The following is a 12575-nucleotide window of genomic DNA, read 5'->3' as shown; positions in this document are numbered from 1 at the left end:
ATAGCTTGTGAAGATGCTATTAGGGAATGACACAAAGATGAAAATGATAGGAATACTGTTTACAGGCAGCATGGAACCAGACATGGGCATCTTAAAATAAATCTAAACTAAGTATTTGTAAAATGGAGCTAAGAAGCAAAAAGGAATGCTAATTCTCTCTGCCTTGCATCTTCACTATCGATTTACTGAATCTTTCCTAGCATTATATAAATGTCTGCACTGTCATTTCTCTCTCCTTACAAAAAACAAATAAGCCAACTCTCCTTGCAAATATAAAAAAATCAAAGTTAAGGAATACCCTGTAATTCTAATGCTGAGTACCAGTATAAATTCAAGGTGTATTTTTTTCTTTGGATTCCCCGGAGAAATGGCTGAATTTATATATGGGGCAGGATTATATAAGATGAGCCTAGAACATCTTGTCGGAACAGAAGCTAAGGAAGCTATCAAAGACAATCGGGGTCATGACAAAAAAGTTCAGAAGCCAGCATGATGGGTTTCTACTGATCAAAGATGGGACAATTTGAGAATATTGGTTTCAATTTGAGGATTTTTTTTTTTTTTAAAGATTTTATTTACTTATTTGACAGTTAGAGACCCAGCGAGATAGGGAACACAAGCAGGGGGAGTGGGAGAGAGAGAAGCAGGTTTCCCGCCGAGCAGGGAGCCCGATGCCACCCAGGTGCCCCTCAATTTGAGGATTTTTAAAAGCATTTTCATATTTAACTGGGAAAAACCCCTGCCTATTTAATGTGCACTGAAATATAAAATATAAATAATAATGAAATATAGGGGTGCCTGGGTGGCTCAGTCGTTAAGCGTCTGCCTTCGGCTCAGGTCATGATCCCAAGGTTCTGGGATCGAGCCCTGCTTCAGGCTCCCCGCTCTGCGGGAGCCTGCTTCTCCATCTCCCACTCCCCCGCTGCTTGTGTTCCCTCTCTCGCTGTCTCTCTCTGTCAAATAAATAAAATCTTAAAAAAAAAAAAATGAAATATAAATACTGTCAATAAAATAATAACAAAAAATATAAAAAACATGAGATCAAAATGATACTAAATTAAAAAAAAATTGAACACACTGGAAGATGACTAGGAATTAAGTTGTATTCTGAAAACTGGTGAGTAAAGTCAAATTGCCAAGCATTTATTCTAATTTCTCTACATGAATCATAATTCATAGTTAACAAGTTATTGGTAAGGACAATATTTCTTTTTAAAAGATCAACTAACAAATGGAAAAAGAATGGTAGACTTTGTTACTCCTAATGGAATAAAGAATATAGAACATGATAGTAAGTGTTTCTAAAACCATCAGGTAAAAAGCTCATAGGGAACATTATAATCCATGAATCACGTTGACAACACCTGTGCCATGGATCAGCCTTAACATCACAAAAAGAGATACCATCAGACACTGTGTGATGTGAAGAAACAAGAATGTAGAAATCAGCCAGTGTCCTTGGCCATAGCAAGTGTTTTTTGTTTTTCGGTTTGTTGTTGTTGTTTTGGTGAGCCCTACATCCAATGTGGGACTTGAACTCGCCATCTTGCCCGAGATCAAGAGTCATATGCTCTACCTACTGAGCCAGTCAGGTGCCCCCATAGTTAAGTGTTTTCAAAAATGAAGCTGAATTCGTCTCTACAAGATAATGGCTTCTGCTATATGTAAAAAAGAAAAAAGAAGGAATAATAGGAAAAGCGAGCTTTAAATGAAAAGTGGTAGAGGAGACATATCAACTAACTGTAACGTGTGACCTTGTTTGGATACCGATTTAAACATACCAAATGTCAAAAAAGAAAAATCATTTAGGAGACAAATGGAGCAATTTGAGCACTGATTGGTATTAAGGCATTATCTGATTTATTTGTTTTGGGTATTGTGGTTCTAAAGATTCCTTATCTTTTAGTGACACATACTGATGAAGTAATTGATAATATGATGTGACTTCTGCAATTTATTATCAAAAAATTTGAAGGGGTGGGGCCTGGATAAGGATATAGATGAAATAAGAATTACTATGTATTAAAAATTTTTTTTTTTTTTTAAATTTTTTTATTTTTTAGATTTTATTTATTTATTTGACAGAGAGAGAGACAGCGAGAGAGGGAACACAAGCAGGGGGGAGTGGGAGAGGGAGAAGCAGGCTTCCCGCTGAGCAGGTAGCCCGATGCGGGGCTCGATCCCAGGACCCTGGGATTATGACCTGAGCCAAAGGCAGATGCTTAACGACTGAGCCACCCAGGCGCCCCTGTATTAAAAATGTTTTAGGGGCAGCCTGGGTGGCTCAGTCAGTCAAGTGTCCACTCTTGGTTTCAGCTCAGGTCTTGATCTCAGGGTCGTGAGTTCATGCCCCATGTTGGGCTCCACACCGGGTGTGGAGGCTGCTTTTAAATAAATTAATTAATTAAATAAAATAAATTTTTAAAATTAAAAAATGTTTTAAATTGGGAGCATAAGAGGGAAGTGGGATTCATTAAATTATTCACTCACTTTGTACCTTTAAAATTTTTTCCATTTCAGAAAAAAACCTCTCAGCCCTGTAAACGTCACTGCATTCAACTGATCCCCTTTATAGCCAACCACAAGAATTTCTCCATGTCTCTCCCATTTCCCTATCAATCTACTTCATTCATTCTCACTATTGAATCTGCTCAAGTAGGACCTCTGCTAGCCTACAAAACTCATGGTGAAATTTCAATTTTCATCTCACTTGCCACAGAGCAGCATTTGACATGGTTGATCCCTCCCCTCCTTGAAACACTACATACAGTGTTGGGGTTTCACTCCTACCTCACCAGACCTTCCAAGTCTCTCTTGCTGGTTCTTCATCTCTGAAGCCTGTACAGATTGGGAATTCCTAGGATTTGTCCTTCTAGCTCCTTTAGTGTCTCTGTGATTTCATTCACTCTCAGGCTTTTAAATACCATCTCTATGCAGCTGACTTCCTAAATCATACCTCGAGCCTACATCATTTATTAACAGTTGTCTGACCGGTGTCTTGAAATTGACATGTCCAAAAGTGAGCTTCTGATCTCCCTCTGTATCTTTCCAAATCTCTTCTTCTCTCCCCTTTTCTCATAACCTTTGGTGATTTCCCCATCTTTCTAGTTTCTTCAGACCAATATCAGGATAAACACTCACACTTCTCTTTTTGTCCACATTCCAGATTTATGAGAAATCTTGTTGACTCTACTTTGAAAACATCCAGGACCAGACATTTCTCACGTCCTTCCCATTAGTCAGTCTGGACCAAGCTCCATCCCCTCTCTCCTGAGCTGTTAGGATGGCCTCTATACCACTGCTCTACTCTTCTGTTCTCTGCCTACTACTTTCTAGTTTCAATCCAGTAAGCAGAATGTTAGGTTTCAGTCAGGTTACAGTCCTTCTCTATTCTTTTTTAAGTATTTCATTTTTATGTAATCTCTAAACCCAACGTGGGGCTCGAACTTAAAACCCAGAGATCAAGAGTCACATGCTCCACCAGCTGAACCAGCCAGATGCCCCATCCCTTCTTGATTCTGAAATATCCACTAACCTTCCTCTCACTCAAAAAAGGCCAAAGTCTTTATAGCAGTCAACAAAGCCTGGGATGAACAGCTCAGAGACCCCTCTTCCCTCTCCCATCTATCTCCTACTCTTCTCCCCATTTCATGCTCGGCTTTAGCCACACTGGCCTCCTTGCTTGCCTCAAGTATTCCAGGCAAATTCTTGCCTCCTGACCTTTACATTTGCCATTTACTCTGCCTGGAATGCTATTTCTCCAAATAAAAACACTCATGATCCTCATTGCTTTGGGGCCTTGACTCAAATGCCTCATTCTCAGCAAATCGCTCTCTGACAACCATATTCAAATGGTTTTTTTGCACAGCCCTCCCTCTCCTCTTCCACCACTACATTTCTAGCACCCACAACCGCACAAAGGGGTGCCCTGTAATACCTGTTGACTGCCTTACTTAAATTGATGCTAAACTTGAGTGAGGAAGACTTCAAGGAAGCAATGTCATTTCACGTATGCCAAGAAGGAGGAGCTGGGCTTCGAAACAGATGGGGAACAAACAATAAAAACATGTTTAAAAAAACAAAACACCATAAATAGAAAAAAATACCACGAAATACAGATGGGCCACTCTCTTGTTGACTTTGAGTTTTGGCAATTATGGAGAAATTGTGTATGTGAATGTAGTCAGTGTCTTATTTTGAACTCTAACCAACCTGTATTAAAAACAAAGGAGACTTAAGAACAATTATCTAACTGAATTGATATCTGATCAAAAGTTGGGTTCTTTTTTCTTTCTTTCTTTTTCCCCCAGAATGCCTCATTCCTAAGAGAGCAGCAAAGATAAAGGAGAGGGGAAATAAGGTGCAAAGGCAAGTCCCAACCCTTCGGCCAATGGAAGTTGTGCACAGAGAGTCAGCAGGGTCCACAGGCCTCACCTAAAAGCGGCAGCGAGGAAGCCTTGCTATTGTTTGTTGTCGAGTTATTCTTGCGCTTGATCCGAGGAATGAATTTCTTCTCCACAGCTCTTATCTTATGTGCGAGAACTTCTGTCATCATTGCGGCCCTCTTCTTCCCGGAACGAGGAACTGGCTGAGTAAAACGCGTTCTTTTTTTACGGCGGGGTGCAAGCACCTCAATGGCCCCAGATTGGATCTTGGCTTCCATTCCTTCGCTAGAGCCAAACTCATCTGTATCTGAGAGTTTGTAGAGCGGTAGCACATGCAGCTGCTCATCTTGAGGGATAACCCCCAAGGAGCGGTTATCTTCTCTTGTTAAAGTACAAACCTGACAGAAAGAAAACATGAAATAGGTCCTGCACATTCATCGTAGTTATTTCTACCTTCTAATTGTTGCCATTGTCAAAAGGATCTGTATTCCCATTCTGTTTTCCATTGGTTACTGCTGGTATAGTGATTTTGGATAAATAATACATATCAAGCCACTCAACATGCTTCAATTCTAGTAATTTATCAACTGTTTGTTAGCAGACCAGTATAATTTTGAGTTGATCTTATCAGTCAATAACATTATACTTGTTTATGTATTTTATAGTATTTTTTAAAAGTAAACTCTATCCCCAATGTGGGGCTCAAACTCAGGGCACAGAGATCAAGAGTCACATGCTGTTCCAACTAGCCAGCCAGGCACCCCAAAACTCCTATATTTTAAATAGTAAGGCTTTTGTTACATTCCATTTTACTTCATTGCCTAAGTTAGGGAATATCTACTGGATTGTCCACAGCATTCATATAAAACATTAAGAAGACATTATTTTAGCCTATATATTTCCCTATTTCTCAAATAATGTCACATTCTTTGGGTAGGGGGGATTAATTAGGAAGAATTTTCTAATTTGCTCTGTTTTCCTTTAGGATTTCTTCACTTCTGCTTATAAGTGGAATTTATCTATAGATATACAGATTTTTTTCCTGCCCCCCCACACCCCCATTTTTCTTCACTAAATGCACTGAACAGATATTAATGAAGTAAAAGAAGAAGCACAAGAGATTTCTCTCTAGCAGAACTTATATTCTAATAGTTTTATTTTTAAATTGATTTTTTATTATTTTTAAAAATTATTTTTAAAAATTCTAATAGTTTTTAAAAATTAAACATTTCATTTTGATAAATTTTCTCTTTCTGCTTGATGTTACTTCTATTCTGGCTAGGAACATACCAATAAGTTACCTACCTTTCTTTTGCATGTGAAAGACATCTGAAGAAAATTCTGTCTTGAATATAACCTATCTCAGTCCTTCTCCTGACTTTAAAAGTTATTTTTAGGGCGCCTGGGTGGCTCAGTTGGTTAAACGACTGCCTTCGGCTCAGGTCATGATCCTGGAGTCCCTGGATCGAGTCCCGCATCGGGCTCCCTGCTCAGCAGGGAGTCTGCTTCTCCCTCTGACCCTCCCCCCTCTCATGTGCTTGCTCTCTCTCATTCTCTCTCTCTCTCAAATAAATAAATAAAAAATCTTAAAAAAAAAAAAAAAAATTAAAAGTTATTTTTATTCATTGTAGAGAAATAAAACTACAGAACTACATACAGGAAATTCCTGACTTTGATACCTAATATTCATATTTTTCTTCATGGATTAGTATCTTAGTGGTAATTACTTTTCAAGGGTCATTAAAGAGCCACCAAAAATATATCCAATGGTTTCATTTTTTTTTTTTAAAGATTTTATTTATTTATTTGACAGCGAGAGATAGCGAGAGAAGGAACACAAGCAGGGGGAGAGGGAGAGGGAGAAGCAGGCTTCCTGCCAAACAGGGAGCCCGATGTGGGGCTCGATCCCAGGACCCTGGGATCACGACCTGAGCCGAAGGCAGACGCTTAACGACTGAGCCACCCAGGCGCCCCGAATGGTTTCATTATTTTTATTAAAAACATCTCTCCTAGAGCTAAGGGCTCTTTCTAAGACAGTAGGCTGGAAAGAAATAAAACTGCCTGATTATAAGCTCGATAGACTTGATGAATACAGATAGGAAAGTAAGATAAGCTTAAAGTTTTAAAAATCACAATATTTTCTCAATATTTATAGTCACATTTACCAGCAAGACTTGAAATACTGAGTTCTCTTGGGTGTTATTTGTCAGTAATTTTAAAGTAATCATGTTAAAAAGTAGACTCTTCCACCAATAAATGTTTACTTAATCAATTTATTTGTTCACAGGGAGATTAAGAAGGGGACAAGGAGTAGATATGAGAAGCATAATTAGAAGGACTGGGGCAGCAGACAGGGTGAAAAGAGAATTGGCAGCCGAATTTGGAGAACTCAGGGTTTCAGAGATGGGGAAATTTGGAGTTATGTCAAGTTCTGAGTATGAGCCTCATGGCTTGAACAAGAGCAGTGGAGAAGAGGCAGCACTGAATAATACACAGGAGAAGCACGAGAGAAGTGGAACCAAAATTTAGTTCGATTCTGAACCTAATTCAGCCTGATCACAGATAGTTTGTAATGAAGCAAATCAGGTAAAACATACTAGCCACGCGATGACAATGAACCACACTCCGGCCAAGATTCATCCAGACAGATTTATAATATCATTGATCTCAAAGGCTCCACTGATCAACAACAGTGGACAAGAAAGATTAAGAAAAAAGGAAAAAAAGGCTCCTTAATCTATCACTCATAGACTTATTGGCCAAACAAGAAACGAAGGCTGCCTTTTGATGGATTAGATTGTGTACTTTCAGGAACCTGTAGCTATCTTTCTTATATGGGGCCAACCAAACAGACTGGTGTAGTGCAAAAATAGAGCGGAATGTTTTACCAGGTGAGAAGACAATTACTGGAAGCAAAACCCATTCCACTTACAAAAGGACCATTGCATGATTCTCCCCACGGTCTTTTACCTAATTTAAACATCTCTTGATTGACTTCACGCTATGCGCATGTAATTCTTTCCATGGCTGTAAATCTAAGTGTGCACACCTAAATGCAAATATTTCTGACAATTCTGGAATATTAACATAACTTTATACATATATACTGGCACAAAAAAGATGATACATTTGGCTTAGTTCCTTCACAAAAACCCTGAGATACACAGAAGGCAAAAAACAAAAACAAAAAACAGTAAGTTGCTTAACTTCCTACCTACCAGTTTGATGGCATAGAATTGTACTCCTACTTCCTAGCAAATGTACCACTATGATTCAAGACTTTGAACAAAATATTTAAGGCCAGTTCTGTAACTTTGTGCAAGTATATCAACAATAACTTAAATACCATTGATATTATAAACTATGTGGGACAAAACATAAAATAGGGTTTTTAACAATCATCATATTTCAGGACCTCAGCCTAAGCACACAGCAATGGACCGTTTAGAATCAAAAGCCACCCAGGTACATACCACAGTGCTTCCATTATTCATGTTGTGAATGTCCCTGTGGGGATGGGCACAGAAGTCTAGGCAAGCAGTGACCCCAGAGAACGGACGACCTTCTTTGCTGCCAAGCCGACATTCTCGGGCAACATGTTCATATTCTACCTAAAAAGAGAAATGTATGGCACAAAGTTTTAAGAGCCAGAAAGAATCTCCTTTAATAAAGAGTAAAAATCACTTCCTGACCAAGTTCTTAAACTAATTATACATTGTAAGCCAGAGATTTCTGACTATAGTGTGGTAAAGTAGTGGATGGGTAGTTCAGTAACATTCAGGAGGAAGAGTCTAGGAGGACAGCAAATAAAGTGACAATGACTGGCTGTGACTGATGGTAGGCTGACGACAATACCTGTTGGAGGTGAATATTGAGCAGACCAAGCCTAAATTATCCCTGGAGAAAGAGAGACTACTACAGTGCATGAAGCACATGTGAAGTTTTCAATGTCTATAAAAAGTAGGTAAACATATATACATATGTTCATGAGCCAATATAGAATTTAGGACTCTTTTTAAAACCAAAGGTTAGCAAAAAATGAAGGGGGGGAATCAGAGGGGGAGACGAACCATGAGAGACGATGGACTCTGAAAAACAAACTGAGGGTTCTAGAGGGGAGGGAGTGGGGGGATGGGTTAGCCTGGTGGTGGGTATTAAAGAGGGCATGTTCTGCATGGAGCACTGGGTGTTATACGCAAACAATGAATCATGGAACACTACATCAAAAATTGATGATGTAATGTATGGTGACTAACATAACATAATACAATGAAAAAAAAAAAACAACAAAAAACCCAAAGGTTAGCAATTAACAGAGAACATGCTATTCATGATAATACAAATGAAGATTGAAGAAATCTAGATCTCTGGTTATGTTTAAAATAAAAAGATCGTTACACACTTATTTTCTATCTTTTTAAAACCAAAGGTTAGCAATTAACAGCATGATATTCATGATAATACAAACAAAGATTGAAGAAATCTAGATCTCTGGTTATGTTTAAAATAAAAAGATCATTATACACTTATTTTCTACCTTGTGATGACTGCAGACATATACAGTCTTGCAAAATGACTGCCACACTTAGGTTAGTTAACACCTCAATCCCTTCACATAGTGAGGATTATTTTGTGTGTGTCGTGGTAACACTTAAGGTCTCTTAAAAATTTTTAAGTCTATGATAGAGTACTGTTAATTATATTCCCCATGCTGTGCAACAGATGCCCAAATGTAATTTATCTTATGGCTGGGAGCCTGTACCCCCTGACCTTCATCTCCTCATTTCCCACACCCCTCATATATTTTCTTGATGATGTCCTTTGAAGCACAAAATTGCAAAATTTTGACAATCTGTTTTTCCTTATTTTTATTTTTGGATTGTCTATTGCTAGTATGTAGAAAAACAATGACTTTGCATATTGATCTTGTATCCTGAAACCTTGCTAAACTCACTGATTAGCTCAAATAGTGAGTGTGTATGTACGTGTATCCCTCAATAGTTTGCACACAGAGGAGCATACCGTTGGCTAGTAGAGATCATTTTATCTCCTTTTTTACTCTGAATTTCTTCAACTTGCTCTTAATAGAACCTCTAGCAAAATGTTTACTAGAAATGGAGAGTAGATATTGTCTTGTTCCTGACAGTAAGCAAAAAATGTTTTAGTCTTTACCGTAACTATGATATTATCTGTGGGTTTTTGTAGATGTCCTTTATCAGGCTGAAGCAATTCCCTTCTATTGCTATTTTGTTAACTGTTTTTATCATGAAAGTGGTGGATTTTGTCAAATGTCTTCCATCTATGGGGAGATCATGTGTTTTTTGTCATTTGTTCTATTAATGTAGTTAGTATACTACATTGATTAATTTTCTTGTGTTGAACCAATCATGCATTCCTGTTTCATAAATTAAAACTTCTAGAATTAATTACAATTCTGTCACTCTGGAGTTTTAATTCACTTGTCATAATAGAAAGTGATAACTTTTTAATTTTTTTAAGAAAATATTTTTAAAGTAGTATCTACACCCAACATGGGCCTCAAACTCATGACCCCGAGATCAAGAGTCGCATGCTCTACCGACTGAGCCAGCCAGGCACATCCAGGCTGGAAAATTTTTTAAGCTGTTCTGTAAAAATAGATACACACTCAAGTTCAAATCTGAAGGTTTTCTATTAATAATGATGTTGCTTATATCGAAATTTCAACCATGTTTAAGAGCACTGTATATAGTCCCCAAACGTACCTGGTTTTGGTAAGCAACTGGAGCATACTGCTTATAAATGGGAGCTAATCGTGTAGCCAAACTCTGTAAATTATCTTCAAGGTTTTTTTCCTACAGGAAAAGACAGTCCATAAAAGTTGTTTCATAATGACATGAATTTTAGGTATGAAAACGAATCATAAATCATTGCTGATATGTGGTTGATGCACAACTCATACTTACCCTAATAAAAGAACTACCATAGAAAATCACATGGGTTGATTCTTAAAAAATCTGAACTACTGGTCATTATTATGCTTTAATTTAGTCTTTGAAATTCAAGTTCTATGTTATAAGCTAATTAGAAATCTAAATGGTGTTAGAGGTAAAGTGCTCATGTTGATAAATAGAAGAACCCTATTTTATATTTATTCAGTAGTACTGGGCACTTGAAATAAATCAAGACAGGGTTCCTAGTGGCAAGAGGAGATGTTGAGGTAAAGAACTCTGACACAGTGCAACAAGTTTCTATAACAGAAGTGGGAGAACAACAAACATAAGGCGCATACTACATATCAGGTTCTATGCTAACAGCTTCAATAATAGGTAAGTGGGCAACTGGTTGTCTAAAGCTAGTGTTTTCTTTTTCACATTATAACGGCTACAAATTGTGGAAGACGTGGTGGGACACCATAAAAAGAGTCTAGATTGCTACTGATGGTAGAAACATGTAAGACCTTTTTTTTAAGGAGAACAGTCATGACAAATGTCTCTATGCAAAATATCACTGAAGTTTCAGGTCAGGTTGTGATCTCAAGGTTGTGAGTCTGAGCCCCGAGTTGAGTGGAGATCTCAGAGCTAAGACAGCTTGAGACTATCCTCCACCCTGCTGACGCTCTCTGTCTCCTTCTCTAAAATAAATAAATAAAATCTTTAAAAAAAATCACTGAAGACAGTACAACGTATGCAGCAGATAAGGTAGACTTTGGAAACAATAGCTGAAAGACAACTGTAGTAATTTTTGAGAGAGGATTGTATCCTAAATCAAATCAAAGAATCGATAAATGATCAGTCACATCCAAGGAAGACTATCAAAGGGGAACTGAGAGTAAGGATGAAGGAGAGACTTAAGAAGGCTCCATGCTTCTGCTTCATTTGAGATCTGGTGGATGCCAAGAACACAGAAAGAAGACCTTCATGTGGATTAGTTTACTTCTGATATTCATCAGATTATTAATAAAACCAAAGCCACATACAATGTAGACATAGGAAGTTAATTCTTGAGTGCATTTAACAAACCCCAATTTGGGCAACTCTAAAGCATCAGTGATCACTCTTTTAGTTTCCTAATGATTTAGGTTGATGCCTTCATTGAAAAAGAAATTTATGTATATCAGGTCTATATATAGATTACTGTGTTCCTTTCATCTGTCTTACTTATGTATCTGATACTTAATATAGTTTCATAAATATAGTCAGGAAAAGTCAGGACCCTACTTTAAAAACACTTCCTGGCTATACTCACCCATTAATTATTTCATTTATTTGGGGAAAACTTACAATTGTGATTTAAGTACCTACTGAAAAGATTTTGATTGTTTTCTAACACCTAAAATATTTAGGTAGAGTAGGCAATTGTGTTTCACTGCTAGGAGATTACGAATCATCTGGTATCAGAAGTCAGACTGAGTAACTGGTCATCATGAAATAGCTCATTTACAGTGTAGAGATGTTGAAATAAAGTAGGCACATAGAAAAAAAATCCAATAAAGCTTTATAGCTGACCACTGGTATCACTTTACAAATTTAAGTCTCATTATACATAATGTAAAAATTTTGATTTTCTAATTGTTTCATTAGAACAAATGTGTGTGTCAGATATAGAGGTTTCTTCTTATCAGATCTTTACCTGTTGGGGCTCAAGCCTACATTCCTCTGCTCTTCTCATCCTACACCTGATCCCTAAGACTGTCATATATCCACATCTGTGGCTATAATTACTACCTGGATGACAAATCACACTTGAGTTTCAGATTCTTCTCCATTTTCTTATTTTAAGACTTATTTGAGAGAGAGAGAGAGAGAGAGAGAGAGAAAGTGAATGGGGGAAGAGGCAGAGGGAGAGAATCTTCCAGCAGACTCCCTACTCAGTGTGGAGTCCCACGTGGGGTTCAATCTCGAGACCTATGAGATCACGACTTGAGCCAAAACTAAGAGTCTGACACTCTACCTACTAAGCCACCCAGGTGCCCCCAGATTCTTATTATTGGCCTGACATTCCCACTTGGATTTTATAGAAATCTCTCACCTAGTGGCTCCAAAATGAATCCATAATCTACCCTTTTGAAACTGGGTTCTATTTCCATGTACCTATATCAAGCAATAGCACTACCATCTAATAACTAAAACCTTTCCAATCTAACCACTGCCCACTATTTCCTCTGTCACAACCATATTCCAAGTTACAATGATCCCTTCTCTGGACTAT

General features: G+C 37.8%; 2 protein-coding genes across 2 annotated transcripts in view; both read right to left on the bottom strand.

Moving 5' to 3' along the window:
• The window catches only part of CCAR1 (cell division cycle and apoptosis regulator 1), a 102735-nt gene extending 94805 nt beyond the window's left edge, over window positions 1-7930 (bottom strand). The window contains exon 1 of the mRNA XM_032423538.1: window positions 7859-7930. The gene's annotated coding sequence lies outside the window, so the exon portion shown is untranslated. The remainder of the gene's footprint in view (window positions 1-7858) is intronic.
• Window positions 1-12575, bottom strand: part of TET1 (tet methylcytosine dioxygenase 1) — a 136372-nt gene that overhangs the window by 8957 nt on the left and 114840 nt on the right. The window contains exons 9-11 of the mRNA XM_032423540.1: window positions 10130-10219; window positions 7859-7996; window positions 4435-4783 (exon numbers count right to left, since the gene is read on the bottom strand). Of these exons, the coding sequence (XP_032279431.1) occupies window positions 4435-4783; window positions 7859-7996; window positions 10130-10219 (577 nt within the window). The remainder of the gene's footprint in view (window positions 1-4434; window positions 4784-7858; window positions 7997-10129; window positions 10220-12575) is intronic.

Source organism: Phoca vitulina, unplaced genomic scaffold (genome assembly GCF_004348235.1).
Source record: "Phoca vitulina isolate PV1807 unplaced genomic scaffold, GSC_HSeal_1.0 scaffold29, whole genome shotgun sequence".
NCBI lineage: Eukaryota > Metazoa > Chordata > Mammalia > Carnivora > Phocidae > Phoca > Phoca vitulina.
This window is presented reverse-complemented; position numbering and strand designations above follow the sequence as displayed.